At 42.8% G+C, this 21,253-nt stretch overlaps 1 protein-coding gene across 6 annotated transcripts; it reads right to left on the bottom strand.

Moving 5' to 3' along the window:
* Window positions 1-3,026: 3,026 nt before the first annotated feature.
* LOC106609274 (uncharacterized) lies at window positions 3,027-20,965 on the bottom strand. 6 transcript variants are annotated; one of them, XM_014207897.3, is made up of 9 exons: window positions 20,803-20,965; window positions 15,680-15,871; window positions 15,462-15,491; window positions 13,922-14,017; window positions 11,315-11,425; window positions 10,987-11,175; window positions 5,062-5,091; window positions 4,867-4,939; window positions 3,027-4,762 (listed from the first exon to the last, which is right to left on the bottom strand). In XM_014207897.3, exons 1-9 carry the CDS (start codon window positions 20,849-20,851, stop codon window positions 4,699-4,701), a joined length of 834 nt encoding a protein of 277 aa, XP_014063372.2. In that variant the 5' UTR covers window positions 20,852-20,965; the 3' UTR covers window positions 3,027-4,698. The 6 variants fall into 6 exon arrangements, with proteins under 6 accessions (XP_014063372.2, XP_014063370.2, XP_045577979.2 ...); XM_014207895.3 differs by having other exon boundaries at window positions 20,693-20,961; XM_045722023.2 differs by lacking the exon at window positions 13,922-14,017 and having other exon boundaries at window positions 20,803-20,963.
* Between the last annotated feature and the right edge of the window lie 288 nt (window positions 20,966-21,253).

Below are 21,253 nucleotides of genomic sequence, written 5' to 3' on the forward strand. Positions count from 1 at the left end.
CACACAATACCCAATGATGACAAAGCGAAAACAGGTTTAGACATTTTTGCAAATTTATAAAAAATAAAAAACAGAAATACCTTATTTACATAAGTATTCAGACCATTTGCTATGAGACTCGAAATTGAGCTCAGGTGCATCCTGTTTCCATTCATCATCCTTAAGTGTCACGTCCTGACAAGTAAAGGGGTTATTTGTTCTTATAGTTTGGTTTATATGGTTCGGGGTGGTTATGTATGTAGAGGGGTATTTGATTTATTAGTCCAGGGTTTTGGTTATTGTTCTATGTTAGTTTAGTTCTATGTTCAGTCTAGTCATTTGTATTTCTATGTTTAACTAATTGGTGTCGGGGCCTTCAGTTGGAGGCAGCTGTCTATCGTTGCCTCTGATTGAAGGTCCTATTAACAGGTATGTGTTTGTCATGGGATTTTCTGGGAGATTGTTTTGCGTTTTGCCTGACGAGACTGTCTAGTTCGTTTGTTTTTGTATACGTTGTATGTGTTTTTCCTTCTTCACCAATAAAAAGAAGATGAGTATACATTTTCCCGCTGCGTTTTGGTCTACACCCTACGACATCCGTGACAGAATCTCCCACCAAACACGGACCAAGCAGCGGAGGAGGGAGCAGCAACAGAGCCCAGTGGAATCATGGACATGGGAGGAAATTCTGGACGGGGCTGGACCTTGGGACCAGGCTGGGGAATATCGTCGCCCACCGGAGGAGATAGAGGCAGCCAAGGTGGAGCGGCGCCGGTATGAAGCGTTGTACGCGCCGATGGGGAAGCACGAGAGGCACCCCCAAGATTTTTTTTGGGGGGGGGCACACGGGTAGTTTGGATGGGCCAAGGGTGAGCCCTAAGCCAGCTCCCCGTGCTTATTATGGGAAGCATTTGGAGTGGAGAGCGCCGGAGTATGCGGTAGTGTGCACGATCTCGCCCATGCGCACGCACAGTCCGGTGCGAGCGATCCCAGCCCCTCGCAAGTGCCATGCTAGAGTAGGTATCCAGCCTGGAAGGAGGATGCCTGCACAGTGCATCTGGCCACCAGTGTGCCTCCTAGGCCCAGGCTACCCTACGCCTGCTCTACGCACGGCAACCATCAGGCCTCTGCACAGCCCAGTTTGCCCTGTACCAGCACTCCGCTCGTGCAGGGCTGCTATTTCCATCCAGCCAGGACGGGTTGTGCAAGAGGTGCGCTCCAGACCTCCAGTGCTTACCCATGTCCCGGTGTATCCAGTTCCTGCTTCTCGTGCTGACCCTGAGGTGCGTAGTCTGGCGTCTCCTAAACCAGCACCACGCACCAGGCTTCCAGTGCGTCAGCCCAGTCCAACTCATCCGGGGTATGGACTTGGGGGGGTACTGTCACGTCCTGACCAGTAAAGGGGTTATTTGTTCTTATAGTTTGGTCAGGACGTGGCAGGGGGTATTTGTTTTATGTGGTTCAAGGTGTGTTTGTGTATGTGTTCATGTAGAGGGGGTATTTGGTTTATATGGTTCGGGGTGGTTATGTATGTAGAGGGGTATTTGATTTATTAGTCCAGGGTTTTGGTTATTGTTCTATGATAGTTTAGTTCTATGTTCAGTCTAGTCGTTTGTATTTCTATGTTTAGCTAATTGGTGTTGGGGCCTTCAGTTGGAGGCAGCTGTCTATCGTTGCCTCTGATTGAAGGTCCTATTAATAGGTATGTGTTTGTCATGGGATTTTGTGGGAGATTGTTTCTGGTTTTGCGTTATGTCTGACAAGACTGTCTAGTTCGTTTGTTTTTGTATACGTTGTATGTGTTTTTCCTTATTCACCAATAAAAAGAAGATGAGTATACATTTTCCCGCTGCGTTTTGGTCTACACTCTACGACACCCGTGACATTAAGATGTTTTACAACTTGATTGGAGTCCACCTGTGGTACATTTAATTGATTGGACATGATTTGTAAAAGGAACACACCTGTCTATATAAGGTCCCACAGTTGACAGTGAATGTCAGAGCAAAAACCAAGCCATGAGGTCGAAGGAATTGTCCGTAGAGCTCAGAGACAGGATTGTGTCGGCACAGATCTGGGGAAGGGTACCAAAAAATGTCTGCAGCATTGAAGGTCCCCAAGAACACAGTGGCCTTCATCATTCTTAAATGGAAGAAGTTTGGAACCCCCAAGACTCTTACTAGAGCTGGTCGCCCGGCCAAATTGAGCAATCGGGGGAGAAGGGCCTTGGTCAGGCAGGTGACCAAGAACCCGATGGTCTCTCTCAGAGTTCCTCTGTGGAGATTGGGAGAACATTCCAGGACAACCATCTCTGCAACACTCCACCAATCAGGCCTTTATGGTAGAGTGGCCAGATGGGAGCCAATCCTCAGTATAGGCACATGACAGCCTGCTTGGAGTTTGCCGAAAGGCACCTAAAGGACTCCCAGACCATGGGAAACAAGATTCTCTGGTCTGATGAAACCAAGATTGAACATTTTGGCCTAAATGCTAAGCGTCACATCTGGAGGAAACCAGGTACCGCTCATCACCTGGCCAATACCATCCCTACTGTGAAGCATGGTGGTGGCAGCATCATGCTGTGGGGATGTTTTTCAGCGGCAGGGACTGGGAGACTAGTTAGGATCGAGGGAAAGATGAATGGAGCAAAGTACAGAGAGATCCTTGATAAAAACCTGCTCCAGAGCGCCCAGGACCTCAGACTGGGATGAAGGTTCACCTTCCAATAGGCCAATGACCCTAAGCACACAGCCAAGATAACGCAGGAGTGGCTTCGGGACAAGTCTCTGAATATCCTTGAGTGGCCCAGCCAGAGCCCGGACTTGGACCCAATCTAACATCTCTGGAGAGACCTGGAAATAGCTGTGCAGCGATGCTCCCCATCCAACCTGACAGAGCTTGAGAGGATCTACAGAGAAGAATGGGAGAAACTCCCCAAATACAGTTGTGCCAAGCTAGTAGCGTCATAACCAAGAAGACTCGAGGCTGTAATCACCGCCAAAGGTGCTTCAACAATGTACTGAGTAAAGGGTCTGAATACTTAACAGTATGTTATATTTCAGTTCTTTATTGGTAATACATTTGCAAAAATGTCTAAAAAACAGTTTTTGCTTCGTCATTATGGGGTACTGTGTTTAGTTTGATAAGGGAAAACAATCATTTAATCGATTTTAGAATAAGGCTGGAACAAAATGTGGAAAAAGTCAAGGGGTCTGAATACTTTCCGAATGCACTGTAGTCAATTGTTTTGTAATATAATCAATATGCTTTCCAAAAGATCATTTAGAATCTATCCTCAAACCCAAATATTTCAAACAAAGAATCAACACTTTCAAGCAATGTTCCATCACTTCAATGAATTTTGAAATTTCCAGCTGTGGAGTTAATTCTTTGTCATACCAAACAGCATGATATAGGACTTTGTTTGATTTTAAAACCAAATTATTTGCTAGAAACCATTTTTGTAAAGTGTTCAAATAATTTTGGAGAGTTGCTTGTATCTGCAAAATATTTGAACTGGATGTATCATCAGCGTATAAGTGATTATGTGTATCCTGACAAATTACAGGCAATTCATTTATGACTATAGAGATTGATGTACTCCTCTACTGAGTCCAAGAAGTTGTGATTTGTGTCCTATGTAAACACATTATTTTCTATTGCTAAAATATGCATGGAACCAGTTTAGTGATCTGTTAGTGAAACCAATGTTAACGTTTTGCTAGTAAGATAGAATGACCAACTAAATCAAATCCTTTTGATAAATCAATGAAGATGGCAGCAGTTAGTTGGCCTTGATCAGATTAAGAATATATATCATTAGTAAGTTTCAATAACGCTGTAGGTGGTAGAATGGTTGGGTCTAAAGCCAGATTATTTCAAAGGTAATTTGTGTATTTCCAGAACTGCTGTGGATTTTTGTTTTTATTATTTGTAAGACTATCCATATAGGAGGCTTTTCTAGCTTTAGTTTTACTAATGTTTCATCATTTTCTATAGGACTCCAAATCAGTTGGATATATGGTGACCATTTTTTCCTACTGTACTTTGCCCAGGCTTTATCCCTTTCTCTGAACAGCTGTATTAAGTTAGAGCTAACCCAGGGAAGGTGAAGGCCCTTAACTTCAAATCAAAGTTTATTTTTCACGTGTGCTGAATCCAATCGGTGTAGTAGACCTTACAGTGAAATACTTACAGGCCCTAACCAACAGTGCAATTTTTAAGTAAAAAATAGGTATTAGGTGAACAATCGATAAGTAAGGAAATAGAAAAACAACAGTAAAAAGACAGTGAATAATAACAGTAGCGAGGCTATATACAGTAGCGAGGCTTTAACAGTAGCGAGGCCATATACAGGCACTGGTTAGTCGGGCCTAACTTTCACTGTTCTCCAAAGTTGCATGTTTATCACATACCTTTGTGAATTCAGTGAGAAAGTAATCCCATGCATTTTGGGCTGTTGTGATTAGTTAGAATCTTTGCCAGTTTAAGGAAATTAATTAATCAATTAAATAAATCAATATGTCTTAAATTAATCAATTTGGGTGGTGCTTTTGTTATTTTAATTTTCCACACGAGGACACTGAGGTCCAGGCCACTGTAATTTTTGGTCCACTTCTTGTCCAATCCAAGGTCATTGTTCCCCCACCATCCGACTGATGCACCTTTGACTTTTCTAAGTGGCTGCTGGTTGTCCGTCAGGGCACTAAGGAGTGTGGCTCATGTCACAACATTCATTTGCATCATTTCGTCTGGTGTTGGCGGCGGATCAAACCGCTGCATCCTGCCATAAGGGAGAGAAAGTGTTTGGAATTCAACAGAGTTCAATTCAACATGTAATAAGACCCCCTTCCCCACAAGAAACACTGGTTGACCAGCCAATCTTACCGTTTCTTTCTCCAAAACATTAGTACTCCAAACGCTGCAACCAGCAAGATGGTTACTACCACACCACCTACACCTAGGATTTCCATTCAATGGGAACAAGAGAGAAACAAAACCATCAGGAGAAAGTACTCAGACTTACTTCCTATTATACTCATTCTCTCCCTCCCTGTAATCTCTGTGTGGTAGCCTACTCACCCGTATATATGGCTGTAGCAGTGCTTCTATCTGAGAGTGAGAGAGAAAGAGAGACTGCATAAGTCAGTAAAAGTCTTGAGAGAGATTCATGAGTGTGTTAATAATGGTCAAAGAATTATGCCAGGAAATGGTTGTAGTGAGTGTGTATTTAGCATGACCATGCCAGGGGAGATCAGTGGGAGTGAAGCCAGCTGGCAGAGGAACACAGGCGGTTTTCTCTAAAGACTACCATTGTCTAGCACAGCGGTTCCAAAACTAGGGGTCGCGATCCTAAGTGGGGTCACTGGATATAAAAATGGGGTCGCGGGAAAATGTTCAATATGTGGGGAGGCACCGGCAAATACCTTTGTCAGATATATATTTTATTTAACTAGGCAAGTCAGTTAAGAACAAATTCTTATTTACAATGACGGCCTAGGAAAAGTGGGTTAACTGCCTTGTTCAGGGGCAGAACAACAGATTTGTACCTTGTCAGCTCGGGGATTCGATCTAGCAACCTTTCGGTTACTGGCCCAACGCTCTAACCATTAGGCTACCTGCCGCCCCGCTACCTTCTGCCCAGATAACACTGTTAAATAATTTATGTGATTGCTAGCAATCAAGAGGAAACTGACTGAACGACTCAAAAACTCATATGATCTCCAAATGAACGTCAGCTGTGAGGGCCGAGATGCCCATGCATTGACTTTTGTTCGCTATCGGACATAATGTTCTGTCTCACGATTCCTGAGCATGAAACGGCACAGGGGATGTTCAAATCAAATCAAACTTTATTCGTCACATGCGGCGAATACCACAGGTGTAATGCTTACTTTACGAGCCCCTAACCAATAATGCAGTTTTATAAAATACAGATAAGAATAAGAGATAAAATTAACAAGTAATTAAACAGCAGCAGTGAAATAACAATAGCGAGTCTATATACAGAGAGGTACCGATACAGAGTCAATGTGCGGGGGCACCGGTTAGTTGAGGTAGTATGTACATGTAGGTAGAGTTATTAAAGTGACTATGCATTGATGACAACAGAGAGTAGCAGTGGTGTAAAGAAGGGGTGGGGGGGGGGGGGGGCACTGCAAATAGTCTGGGTAGCCATTTGACTAGATGTTCAGGAGTCTTATGGCTTGGGGGTAGAGGCTTTTTAGAAGCCTCTTGGACCTAGACTTGGCGCTCCGGTACAGCTTGCCATGCGGTAACAGAGAGAACAGTCTATGACTAGGGTGACTGGAGTCTTTGACAATTTTTAGGGCCTTCCTCTGATACCACCTGGTATAGATGTCCTGGAAGGCAGGAAGCTTGGCCCCAGTAATGTACTACCCTCTGTAGTGCCTTGCGGTCGGAGGCCGAGCAGTTGCCATAACAGGCTGTGATGCAACCAGTCAGGATGCTCTTGATAGTGCAGCTGTAGAACCTTTTGCGGATCTGAGGACCTTTGCCAAATCTTTTCAGTCTCCTGAGGGGGAATAGGTTTTGTTGTGCCCTCTTCACGACTGTCTTAGTGTGCTTGGACCATGTTAGTTTGTTGGAACTTTAAGCTCTAAACCTGCTCTACTGCAGCCCCGTCGATGAGAATGGGGGCGTGCTCAGCCCTCTTTTTCCTGTAGTCCACAATCATCTCCTTTGTCTTGATCACGTTGAGGGAGAGGTTGTTGTCCTGGCACCACACGGCCAGGTCTCTGACCTCCTCCCCATAGGCTGTCTCGTCGTTGTCAGTGATCAGGCCTACCACTGTTGTGTCATTGGCAAATTCAATGATGGTGTTGGAGTCGTGCCTGACTGTGCAGTCATGAGTGAACAGGGAGTACAGTAGGTGACTGAGCACGTACCCCTGACGGGCCCCTGTGTTGAGGATCAGCGTGGGGGATGTGTTGTTACCTACCCTTACCACCTGGGGGCGGCCCATCAGGAAGTCCAGGATCAAGTTGCAGAGGGAGGTGTTTAGTCCCAGGGTCTTTAGCTTAGTGATGAGCTTTGAGGGTACTATGGTGTTGAACGCTAAGCTGTAGTCAATGAATAGCATTCTCACATAGGTGTTCCTTTTGTCCAGGTGGGAAAGGGCAGTGTGGAGTGCAATGGAGATTGCATCATCTGTGGATCTGTTGGGGCGGTATGCAAATTGGAGTGGGTCTAGGGTTTCTGGGATGATGGTGTTGCTGTTAGCCATGACCAGCCTTTCAAGGCACTTCATGGCTACAGATGTGAGTGCTACGGGTCGGTAGTCATTTAGCCAGGTTACCTTAGTGTTCTTGGGCACAGGGACTATGGTGGTCTGCTTAAAACATGTTGGTATTACAGACTCAGACAGGGAGAGGTTGAAAATGTCAGTGAAGACAATTGCCAGTTGGTCAGCGCATGCTCGCAGTACACATCCTGGTAATCCATATGGCCCTGCGGCCTTGTGAATGATGACCTGTTTAAAGGTCTTACTCACATCGGCTGCGGAGAGCATGATCACACAGTCTTCCGGAACAGCTGGTGCTCTCATGCATGTTTCAGTGTTATTTGCCTCAAAGCGAGCATAGAAGTAGTTTAGCTTGTCTGGTAGGCTCGTGTCACTGGGCAGCTCTCGGCTGTTCTTCCCCGTGTAGTCTGTAATGGTTTGCAAGCCCTGCCACATCCGACGAGCGTCAGAGCCGGTATAGTACGATTTGATCTTAGTCCTGTATTGATGCTTTGCCTGTTTGATGGTTCGTCGGAGGGCATAGCGGGACTTCTTATAAGCTTCTGGGTTAGAGTCCCGCTCCTTGAAAGCGCAGGTCTAGCCTTTAGCTCAGTGCGGATGCTGCCTGTAATCCATGGCTTCTGGTTGGGGTATGTACGTACAGTCACTGTGGGGATGACATCATCGATGCACTTATTGATGAAGCCAATAACTGGTTAAACTATCCCCAATTCAATGGAATTGCTACCCTCTGCATGCACAGTGCATTCTTCCATCACATGCACAGCTGATTCGCAAGATCTTGCACACTCATGAGATGCTATTGAGCCCACCCTACTACACTGTCTGAGCCAAGGACTACATGCTTTCTGGTAAGTTTTGATTACCATACTGGGTGGGGTGAATATATTTTATATGACATACCTGATTTTTTGTTAACTTAAGTAAAGTAAATAATAGCCTACAGCAAAGTGTGTTTAAATAATTTCGAACTTGTTAAACATTTCTGCTAGTTAGTTTTTGCTACCATGTGGGTTTTAGCTTGCTTGAGCCTGCTAACTGAGGAGAGTTAATTCACCTGTTTCCATACATGTTTCATTTTAAAACATTTATCTTACAAAGGAGTTGTTTAATCTAACTGCTTAACTATTTATGTGTACATGGAATTGTAATTTGGGTTTTTTAAACATTTTTTCCCTAATCTTTACAGGAAAATGCCACGGGCACTATCTGATGTGTGGAGACATTTCACTGTAGCTAATGTAGAAGGAAAAGCTGTGTACATCTTTAAATACTGTGCCAAATCATATGTGAAGAATGCAACAAAGATGCAGAATCATCTGGCCAAGTGCATAAAGTTCCCTCAGCGCTCACAACAAGTAACCTCTGACAAAGGTCCCTCTACTTCTATTCGAGGTGAAAATGATGAATCAGACACCTTATCGATAGCAACAGCTCATGGTCCTCTTGGAATCAAAGTTTGACTCAATGGAGAAACGTAGTCAGAGAGATGCTGATTAATGTCTTGCTCGAGCTGTGTATACAACTGGTTCACCTCTGCTCACAGGCAATGTGTATTGGAAGAGATTTCTGAATGTTCTTCGCCCAGCATACACCCCTCCAACCAGACATGCTTTATCTACTCATTTGCTGGATGCAGAGTTCAACATAGTTCAAGTGAAGGTCAAGCAAATCATAGAGAAAGCAGACTATTGCAATCATCTCTGATAGGTGGTCGAATGTTCGTGGGCAAGGAATAATTAACTACATCATCTCCAACCCTCAACCAGTATTCTACAAGAGCACAGACTCAAAGGACAATAGACACACTGGTCTCTACATTGCAGGTGAGCTGAAGGCAGTCATCAATGACCTTGGACCACAGAAGGTATTTGTACTGGTGACAGACAATGAAGGCTGCTTGGTCTAAAGTGGAGGAGTCCTACCCTCACATCACACCCATTGGCTGTGCTACTCATGCATTGAATCTGCTCCTCAAGGACATCATGGCACTGAAAATAATAGATACACTCTACAAGAGAGCCAAGGAAATGGTTAAGTATGTGAAGGGTCATCAAGTAGCAGATTATAACCTGTTGGGGCTAGGGGGCAGTATTTGCACGGCCGGATAAAAAACGTACCCGATTTAATCTGGTTACTACTCCTGCCCAGTAACTAGAATATGCATATAATTGTTTGATTTGGATAGAAAATACCCTAAAGTTTCTAAAACTGTTTGAATGGTGTCTGTGAGTATAACTGAACTCATTTGGCAGGCCAAAACCTGAGAAGATTCCAAACAGGAAGCGCTCTCTCTGACTATTTCTTGGCCTTCTTGATCATCTCTAACCAAAACAGGGGATCTCTGGCATAACGTGACATTTTCTAACGCTCCCATAGGCTCTCAGAAGGCGCCAGAACGATGAATGGTGGCTTTGCAGGCCATGGCTGAAAAACATTAGCGCATTTGGATAGTGGTCGATCTGAGGACAATGAGACTGGAGGCGCGTGCACAAGCCGACACCATGTTTACTTTCTCTCTCTTTGAACGAAAAGAACGACTCCCGGTCAGAATATTATCGCTTTTTTACGAGAAAAATCGCATAAAAATTGATTTTAAACAGCGTTTGACATGCTTTGAAGTACGGTAATGGAACATTTAGAATTTTTTTGTCACGAAACGCGTCGGGCGCGTCACCCTTCTTTACCCTTCGGATAGTTTCTTGAACGCACGAACAAAACACCGCTATTTGGATATAACTATGCATTATTTGGAACCAAACCAACATTTGTTATTGAAGTAGAAGTCCTGGGAGTGCATTCTGACGAAGAACAGCAAAGGTAATCAAACCTTTCTAATAGTAAATCGGAGTTTGGTGAGTACCACACTTGGTGGGTGTCAAAATAGCTAGCCTGTGATGGCCGGGCTATCTACTCAGAATATTGCAAAATGTGCTTTCACCGAAAAGCTATTTTAAAATCGGACATAGCGAGTTCATAAAGGAGTTCTGTATCTATAATTCTTAAAATAATTGTTATGTTTTTTGTGAACGTTTATCGTGAGTAATTTAGTAAATTCACCGGAAGTGTTCGGTGGGAATGCTAGTCACATGCTAGTCACATGCTAATGTAAAAAGCTGGTTTTTGATATAAATAGGAACTTGATTGAACAAAACATGCATGTATTGTATAACATAATGTCCTAGGATTGTCATCTGATGAAGATCATCAAAGGTTAGTGCTGCATTTAGCTGTGGTTTGGGTTTATGTGACATTATATGCTATCTTGAAAAATGGGTGTCTGATTATTTCTGGCTGGGTACTCTGCTGACATAATCTAATGTTTTGCTTTCGTTGTAAAGCCTTTTTGAAATCGGACAGTGTGGTTAGATTAACGAGAGTCTTGTCTTTAAAATTGGGTAAAATAGTCATATGTTTGAGAAATTGAAGTAATAGCATTTCTAAGGTATTTGAATATCGCGCCACGGGATTACACTGGCTGTTGAGTAGGTGGGACGCTAGCCCATAGAGGTTAATTACATTTTAATAAAACATTTTTTTTACATGGTTGGGGCCATGAGAATTTTCAGATATCAAAATGGGGTCGTGGGCCAAAGAGTTTTGGGAACCCCTGGTCTAGCATGAACAACAAAGAACAGTACACCAGAATGGACCATTACCCAACACAGACCCTTAAATAAATGCAACAAAAATATATCTGTACTATTCAGTAGAGTGATATACTATGGGACAAGTCTCCTCACCGCCAACTGGATCCTCACTGAAGGTTGGGGCTCTGTTGGAGACACAGTAACTCTCTGATGGAGAAACAGTCTTTGTGGAGACAGAGGTCACCACACTGGACTTATCCACTGGCACTGATGTGATGTCATCGATGATGGTGGTTGTCACTGTAACCGTAGTAATGACCACTTGGGTCTCTGTGACAGGATCTAGGGTTAGAGGGAAAAGGTCAGAGTAACAATTTGAACTGACCTGTCCAACTATACCTCATAGAGGCACATGGGACATTCATCATTAACATACGGAAAGAAGCAAGGCCGCAATTGATGAAAATTGGGAGGGACATACGCAGTGTTTGAGATAAAGGTGAACTGAGAATGGTTGGTCTTGGGCTCACTCTTTCTGTGGGCACTGAGAGGTGCGTTGTAAGAAATGGAGTTGTCTTGTGGGTTGTTGAAGCTGTTGGGGGAGAGAGGATGAAAGAGGTCAGTCACAGGAAATCAATACAACCAGGGCAGGGACTTACAGTGCCTTCAGAGAGTATTCACACCCCTTGAATTCTTCCACATTTTGTTGTGTTACAGCCTGAATTTAACAGATTTTTTTGAGATTTTGTGTCACTGATTTTGCAGCTCTTTCAGAACATTAGCTATCTGGATTTGGGTGAAGGAGAAGTGGGGGAGGTTTGGGCGAGTTGCTTTGGTGAGCGCAGGGCTTTTGACCATGGTATGGGTAGCCAGGTGGAAAGCATGGCCAGCATGGAAAACATGGCCTTGAATGACTGTTGACAAAAAATGACAAATCCATTGTAATTCCATTTTGTAACAGAAACAAATGTGTAAAAAGTCAAAGGGTGTGAATACTTTCTGAAGGCACTGTAGGTCCCATCCCAAGTCAAACAAACACCTGCACACAGTGTGGGGTTGGCCACAGAAACAGTTCAAATCACAGAGAGAATCACATCGTGTACTAAGACGGTTGATAACCACAGTCTGATCAATGTAAGCGGACCCTTTCCCTTAGGTCGGCGTTTCCCAAACCAAGAGGTGCACATTTTGGTTTCCCCCTAGCACTACACAGCTGATTCAAATAATCATCTAATCCTCAGTGTTGAATCAGCTGTGTAGTGTTAGGGCAAAAACCAAAATGTGCAACCCTTGGGCTCCCGAGGACCGAATTTGGGAAACGCTGCCTTAGGTCCATTGGCAATGTACAGAACGTTCCATACAATGTATCTTTCCATATACTGTATCACACAGATCATGTACCCAAAAGGATAGGAGAGAAAGTGAAAGTAGTGGTGATGAATGACGAAGAGGAGGAAAGGAGAGAGGATATGTAGACTCAAGGGGCGTTCCAGACGGCTTTCAGTTATTTTTAGGCTGTGGTATTAAAATAAATATGCACCCACTCCCCTATGGTACTTTCCATAGTACTTTCAAACTTGTACTTCTTTATTTTTTTTTTAACTGCCTTATGCTCAAACCATACAGTAACATTATGGAAACGTTGTGCAGCTGACCGATTGGCTCATTTCCCAGATATCAGAGATAATGATATCTCTCTCTCTCTCTCTCTCATACTTTTCAGCTGTCATTCACATAACAATGGCTAACTGTGAACTTTAACACCTTCTCACAAAAGCAACAATCTTGAATGATGCCGAGTTTGTGGATTCTGCTCGCCACAAGTCTTTAGTGAAGAACTGATGAAAACACAATAATAGCACTAGAGCTAACATTAACATAAAACACTGGTGAGACCCAGGTGTGGGAGTAAGTCTAGATGGAAAAGTACCAATAAGGAACTGAGAACAACTCTATAGAGTTTTTATGTGCACAGATTCTCGTTCACTTGTGTTTTTTGTGTGATTAAATAACACCTGGTAAAGGCGAGCCGATCAGACCCCCATTAACATCGATGGGGCTGTAGTGGAGCAGGTGGAGAGTTTTAAGTTCCTTGGTGTCCACATCACCAACGAACTATCATTGTCCAGACATACCAAGACAGTCGTGAAGAGGGCACGACAAAACCTTTTCCCCCTCGGGAGACTGAAAAGATTTGGCATGGGCCCCCAGATCCTCAAAAGGTTCTACAGCTGCACCATCGAGAGCATCCTGACCGGTTGCATCACCACCTGGTATGGCAACTGCTCGGCATCTGACCGTAAGGCACTACAAAGGCTAGTGAGAATGGCCCAGTACGTCCCTGGGGCCAAGCTTCCTGCCATTCAGAACCTATACTCTTTTATCTTTTCTCTGTATACGTCAATGATGTCGCTCTTGCTGCTGGTGAGTCTCTGATCCACCTCTACGCAGACGACACCATTCTGTATACTTCTGGCCGTTCTTTGGACACCGTGTTAACAACCCTCCAGACGAGCTTCAATGCCATACAACTGTCCTTCCGTGGCCTCCCACTGCTCTTAAATACTAGTAAAACTAAATGCATGTTCTTCAACCGATCGCTGCCCGTACCTGCCCGCCCGTCCAGCATCACTACTCTGGACGGTTCTTACTTAGAATATGTGGACAACTACAAATACCTAGGTGTCTGGTTAGACTGTAAGCTCTCCTTCCAGACTCACATCAAACATCTCCAATCCAAAGTTAAATCTAGAATTGGCTTCCTATTTCGCAACAAAGCATCCTTCACTCATGCTGTCAAACATACCCTCGTAAAACTGACCATCCTACCAATCCTCGACTTTGGCGATGTCATTTACAAAATAGCCTCCAATACCCTACTCAATAAACTGGATGCAGTCTATCACAGTGCCATCCGTTTTGTCACCAAAGCCCCATATACTACCCACCACTGCGACCTGTACGCTCTCGATGGCTGGCCCTCGCTTCATACTCGTCGCCAAACCCACTGGCTCCAGGTCATCTACAAGACCCTGCTAGGTAAAGTCCCCTCTTATCTCAGCTCACTGGTCACCATAGCAGCACCCACCTGTAGCACGCGCTCCAGCAGGTATATCTCTCTGGTCACCCCCAAAGCCAATTCCTCCTTTGGCCGTCTCTCCTTCCAGTTCTCCGCTGCAAATGACTGGAACGAACTACAAAAATCTCTGAAACTGGAAACACTTATCTCCCTCACTAGCTTTAAGCACCAGCTGTCAGAGCAGCTCACAGATCACTGCACCTGTACATAGCCCATCTATAATTTAGCCCAAACAACTACCCTCTTCCCCTACTGTATTTATTTATTTTGCTCCTTTGCACCCCATTATTTCCATTTCTACTTTGCACTTTCTTCCACTACAAATCTACCATTCCAGTGTTTTACTTGCTATATTGTATTTACTTTGCCACCATGGCCTTTTTTGCCTTTACCTCCCTTATCTCACCTCATTTGCTCACATTGTATATAGACTTATTTTTCTACTGTATTATTGACTGTATATTTATTTTACTCCATGTGTAACACTGTTGTTGTATGTTGTCGAACTGCTTTGCTTTATCTTGGCCAGGTCGCAATTGTAAATGAGAACTTGTTCTCAACTTGCCTACCTGGTTAAATAAAGGTAAAATAAAATTAAAATAAATAAATAAAAATAATAGGCTGTGTCAGAGGAAAGCCCATAAAATTGTCACCCAAGTCAAAGACTGTTTTCTCTGCTACCGCACGGCAAGCGGTACCGGGGCGCCAAGTCTAGGACCAAACGTCTCCTCAACAGCTTCTACCCCCAAGCCATTATACTGCTGAACAATTCATAAAAATCACCACCGGACAAATTACATTGACCCCCCCCCCCCCCGTACACTGCTGCTACCCGCTGTTTGTTTGTTACCTATGCATAGTCACTTCACCCCCACCTACATGAACATATTATTCTTATTGTGTTACTTTTTATTATTACTTTTTATTTTAGCCTACTTGGTAAATATTTTCTTCTTCTTGAACTGTATTGTTGGTTAAGGGCTTGTAAGTAAGCATTTCACGGTAAAGTCTACACTTATTGTACTCGGCGCATGTGGCAAATTAAGGTTGATTTGTGTCACGTCCTGACCAGTAGAGGGTGTAGTTGGGTCAGGATGTGGCAGAAGGGAGTGTGTGTTTTTTATTGTTTCGTTGATTTTGGCCGTGTGACTTCCAATCAGGCACAGCTGTAGAGGGTTGTGGTTGATTGGGAGTCACACAAGTTGCCTACGTTTCCTTTGTGTTTCGTGGGTAATTGTTCTTGTCACAGTGGTTGCACCTGACAGGACTGTGTTGGCTGTCAGTTTTCCTTGTTTTGTGTAGTTGTAAAGTGTTCGTGTGATTAAATATGACGAACCCTAACTCCGCCGCATTTTGGTCCACTTCTTCCTCAGACAGCCGTTACAATTTGCTGGCTGCTGGCTTTAATCTCACATAACTCCCCTGGCATGAAAGTCAACACAACCATTTCCTGCCATTAGGCTTTGGCATTTATTAACAACATTCCTAAATCTCTCTTTCTCTCTCTGGCAGAGACAGGCAGGCAGGCATGCAGACAGGCAATACTCACATTCTATCGTAGTTGGAATAGATGGGTCAGCTGGAATAAGCATGTGAGAATCAGCCAGACAATACACACGTTTGTTCCAAATATCTAGTCTCATACCTGCTCTTTATATGTAAATGATATGCATTAAAGATATAGTCTATAGTTATTGCATAATTGGAATACCTGATCTTATAGGTGTGGCTTGTCTGTCTCAATGTGTCATAGGAGCGTCTACTTACGTATGCATGTCAGTGTTGGGCGTGTCCACTCAAGAACCAGACCAGTCCGTTTGCACTTGATGAGATTGGAGGTTCCCGCCTTCCTCACATAGCCATCCACACACTGGTAGCGCAGAGTGGTGTTTTCTTGATTACTATGCTTCGGGTTCAGGGGCTTGGTGAGCTTCCACTGAGGCAGGGGTGGGCACACGTCTGAGGGGTGATGAGAAGGGGAATAAGTAAATAAGGTGTGTTCCCATAATACTGGGGTGGAACCAAAGCCTCAGTGGCACAGTCGCAATTTGAACATTTTGGGGGACCAATTTTGTCTTGGGGTCTTGGGGGGAATACATTTTAAAGCCCCATTGCATATGTTATCATTAGATTATTCTGCTTAACAATTAAGTACCTACCGTAATAGTTGTCCACTCAAATTGTCCAAAATAAACCAAAATAGCTTTTTAGTAAAAAACTATTTTTCAATCAATAATTGTGCTAGGACTGTCTGGGAGTGGTCTGAGTTGGGAGGTAAGGGCACCTAAGCAGTGCATTAACCACAATGTGGCTCAATCCACCAGAGCGGAGGGACCTAATGGGAGGGATATGTAATCAGAAAATTGGCTGTTATTGGCAGAAAGGTTTCAAACTCTTGTTATTGGTCAACTAATTTATACCATATGGTAATGTCACCAGGCAAGCCTAAACTCCATCCATGCAACATTTGCTGATTAGGAGGTCCTGTGTAGATTGTATTTTCAACCAGCAACTATTACATTTCACATTATCACAAAACAAATCACACTTTTACAGTGTTAGTTTCTTCAGTTGTAGCATAATATAATGCATAATACAGAAGAAAAAATAACTAATTTTGCCTGCATTGGGCCTTTAACAATGTTTGCCATTACTCATCGGCTGCCGTCCAAACACTTAAAAGACACACCCTCGTCCTCTTACTGTACCCTTGCCTTATGCCCTTCCACTTATTGTACCACTTACTGCCTTATACCTTGGGGTAATCTCCGTTGCCATCTTGGAGGGGCGGTCAAAATAATTAGCCAAGCAAGGGAAGTTTGCAACGTAAGCGCCTCAGCCCTAGTTTGTAGTCGGCTTTGCGAGTGTACAATTATGTTCACTCCAGGGCCTGAAACCCCCCATAATTCAATTTGCGACCATTGAACATCCACTAAGAAAAGTCTGTGAAAACTTAAAAACAACATCAATGGAGAAGTCAACGTACAAGTGTCGTGGAAAATTGTCTTAAGAATAACACTTCTTACAAGAACTTGTAAATTCAATATAGACTTTAATACAGAGTAGTAAAGCCGAGCCGGTCCGCGGAACAACAACTGCCTTCCTTAGGCCCCGGCTCTGCTTTTATGCATATACAATACATAGGTCCACCCTTTATGTAAATGAAGTAAAACCCCCTATGCGTTCTGCCACCATTTTCTTTCAACCCAATGGACAACGCCCTCATCTGCTTTTAGCTCTAACATTGTAGTGACTGGATAACGCCCATATCTGCTTTTAGCTCTAACATAGTAGGGGCTAGACTCTCCTCATATGGATATGAAAATAATGCCTGCATTGCAGGCTTACGCTTGGCATATATTTAGTCATGGTCATACATACAGCTTGCCTGGCCTTTGCGTGGTTCCTGCTTGGAGATGTATAGCCATCTGTTATTTCCACTCAGGGCCTGCTGTCAGTCTCCTCTTTTGCTAGCTAATGTATTTCTATCTTTCTTTCCCTCAGCAAGTCTACGTTTCTCCCACACAAGTGTAAGTAAAAACTAATGCAAATAAGTTAAATCGTGCTACTAATGCACACGACTGCACAAACACGTCTCGTAAAAGTAAATACGTTTTTGTTTGGTTATCTTTTAAGAAATTTGAGAAATAAAACATTTTCCTTCTTCAGAAGCTAGGCAGGCTAACGTTAGTTAGCTAATTAATTTGCTAGCTATCATACAGTAGGCATATATTAACTATATATTTAATATCAGTAGACTTGCACTCAATTGACTGTTGCGCATATAAAGCACCCGGTGGCTGAAAACACAATCATCTCGGGATGAACGAGTGACAAATTTCCAGCCAAGGGTGGTCCATTTAAAAATCATTCCCACCTCCCTCGCCCATTGCCCTGTAAGTGTATACTCGTCAAACATCATGATTCGTCATCAGAAGTGTCCACTTAATTTGAGGGCTGAGGGGATATCTCTTTTAAGCCCTGGTCTCTCTGGAAGGTTAGTAGAAAACATAGTACGAGAGGAAAGATACATTTGAGTAGTGTTTTAAGGACAATATAAGCAAGACAATGGGTGTGAAAATGTTTAACTATTACATTTCAGAGAGCCTTTAAAAGAGCCTTCATTTGTTTGGCCCACAGATGTGGCAGGTTCCTGTCATGTCAAATAGTGCTCAACCCCTGCTTCCCAATGGGCTAAAACAGGGTCACACATGGTGTTTTTTGGTAGTCTTAAAAATCTTCATGGTATCAAAAGTATACACCTCACACACATATGGTTATTGGCGCAAATGGAAGAAGACACCTGTACCATGTCAGATATTGAGTTGAAATGGAGTCTGAGTTTACATCCCAATATTACACTTCAATATACAACACAGAAGCTCAAAACATAAAAACCCCTAGTTTGTTTTTGAGGTGTACATGAAGAGCACTATTCAAAGATGCTCTGTTGGCCAATATTTCCCTTCAGCAAATCCCTATCATCAAGCAGATATCTTATACCAATCTGTCTGTATAGGCTTTTATTCATAACAAGTCCCAGGCATCAAATCTTCTGTTTCTGTAGCATGAAGCTTCTTAAAGTACAAGTATACCCCCTAATCTGTCACAGGGCCTTACCCCAAATCCACTCCTCAATGCTGTGTGCCAAGCAGAGAGGAAATAGGTCCCATTTATAGTCTTCGGTAGGACTCACCCGGGGACTGAACTCCCAACCTTCCAATCTCAGGGCGGACACTTTAACCACAAGGCCGCTGAGGTGGTCCCAGGTGTATTTACATTTCAAAAATCTCTCCCAAATGTATTTAAAAAAAAATAATCTTTCTATCAATTTCTAAAACTTACATAAAAAAAAAAGTATGGCCAAAATGCCATTCTTTGATTATAGACAATAACTTTTTCATGTTTTTATGAGTGTTTGAGTTTAGGTCCATAACTGGCCTCTGTCGGCTTAGACTGCTTTCAGGGTAAGGAAACATGGTTTCTTTCAGCATTTCTCAGACAGGGACTAGTGATTAGGCCTTCTTCCTCTGGGGACCATTTGGGAAAGAAATAATTGACCATCACTTTTTTTTATAAAAACATACATTTTTCTTTACATCTACAACCCTAACACATAGGCTATGGTTGATTTAAGATAGTAATAAAATGGACCATCAAGCTATTTGATTCTCTATTTTAGGTCACCTGGTAGTATCTGAAACAAATGTGTAAAAAGGATTTGATGAAACTGCACTAAATAACACACAAAACATTATTGAGTTGCACCCACTTTCGCCCTCAGAACAGTCTCAATTCGTTGGGGCATGGACTCTACAAGGTGTTGAAAGCGTTCCACAGGGAAGCTGGCCCATGTTGAATGCTTCCCACAGTTGTGTCAAGTTGGCTGGATGTCCTTTGGGTGGAGGACCATTCTTGATACACACGGGAAACTGTTGAGTGTGAAAAATCCATCATTGTTGTAATTATTGACACACTAAAACCGGTGCACCTGGCACCCACTTAAATATTTTGTCTTCCCCATTCACCCTCTGAATGGCACACATACACAATCCATGTCTCAATTGACTCAAGGCTTAAAAATCATTCTTTAACCTGTTTCCTCCCCTTCATCTACACTGATGGAAGTGGATATCAATAAGGTATCATAGCTTGTCATGTAGAACCCTTTTACGTTCAAGAAAACATCTGTGCAGAGGGCAGCCCCACTCACACACGTTTTTTTATTTAACTAGGCAAGTCAGTTAAGAACACATTTTTATTTACAACGACAGCCTAGGAACAGCGGGTTAACTGCCTTGTTCTGGGGCAGAACAATAGATGTTTTACTTCGCCACCTCAGGGACTCGATCTAGCAGCCTTTCTGTTACTGGCCCAACGCTCTAACCGCTAGGCTACCCGCCACCCAAAATTACCTCCATGAATAAATGACAGAAAGAAAAAAACATAATATGGTTATTATTCCGTGTGAAATGAATCAATAAATAGTAAGTAAGGGATAAAACGCAGACGTTCTGTACATTACCTTGGAATTATACAATGAGTGGGTCTAATCCTGTATGCGGATTGGTAAAAAAACGTATTCTAGCCTGTGTCTATTGCACAAATTACCACCGACTAAATCAATGACGTTGAAATACGTATTTACTCTGTTTCATCTGACTTTCATCTCACTGTCTCATCAGCTCAGACAGGTAATTTAAACTGAACAAAAATATAAACCGGACAGCTATTTTTGTCCAGTATTTCTACTAGATCTACACTGTAAAAAGCATCTAGCCATGATCTCCCATTTCTTTTAGACTAGCATTTGGTTAAATGTTATTTCTAACAGTAAATGTGTGCTTATAGTATTGTTTTATTTGGTAACTGTGGTACAAGTGGGATAAACCGCGTAAATAAACGCAACAGAATAAAAATTGCTGTTATTTTGTAGTAGCTAGTTGACTAGCTAGCAGCAAGCAAGGGCAACGAACGTTGCCACTGAGTATGGCAACCGAACATAAAACACGAACTAATCGAACGAACGACTGGGTCGCTTATTTAGCTAGATAAATAGTTTTGCTGCTAGCAAACTTACTTATATGAGGATAAATATCGAACTAGCAACCAAAATATGAGAAGGTATGCATTCGTTTATTTAAAAAAAATATACGGAAGAAAAAAGTATTACCCTGTACATGTGTGATTTATTTGTAAAATACCTTGGAAAACTTCATTCGCAAAGGGACGACGTTTATCCCTTACTATACATACTTGTAACAGACAAAATGTACTGACCTCGACTGACAGTATTGAGTCGACACACTTTGACGATGAGAAGGAGGGAAAGGAGACGCAGCCGCATGACCCTGGAGCCTGCTATTCCAATGTTTAAATAAAGGACTCACTTTCAAGTCTCTTTGATGATGAACTGAGCCACAGGAAAATAATATGCATCTCCGAACTGTTGATGTGGTCTGTGTTAACGCCGCAAAAATGTCATCTGCATGACATATGTAGCTCCCACTTTGGCACTTTCACTTTCATTCTCAGTCAACGACGGCTAATGTTACAGCCTAGACTCAGGGGAAGAAGTAACATACATTTACATTTACATTTAAGTCATTTAGCAGACGCTCTTATCCAGAGCGACTTACAAATTGGTGCATTCACCTTATAATATCCAGTGGAACAACCACTTTACAATAGTGCATCTAAATCTTTTAAGGGGGGGTTAGAAGGATTACTTTATCCTATCCCAGGTATTCCTTAAAGATTTACATAGTAAATGTAAATCTTCAATATTAAAATGAGTATGATATGTTACGTTTCCTATGGTATGTATTCATTTGTGGATTT

This window comes from Salmo salar, chromosome 07 (genome assembly GCF_965601325.2).
Source record: "Salmo salar chromosome 07, fSalSal1, whole genome shotgun sequence".
Taxonomy (NCBI): domain Eukaryota; kingdom Metazoa; phylum Chordata; class Actinopteri; order Salmoniformes; family Salmonidae; genus Salmo; species Salmo salar.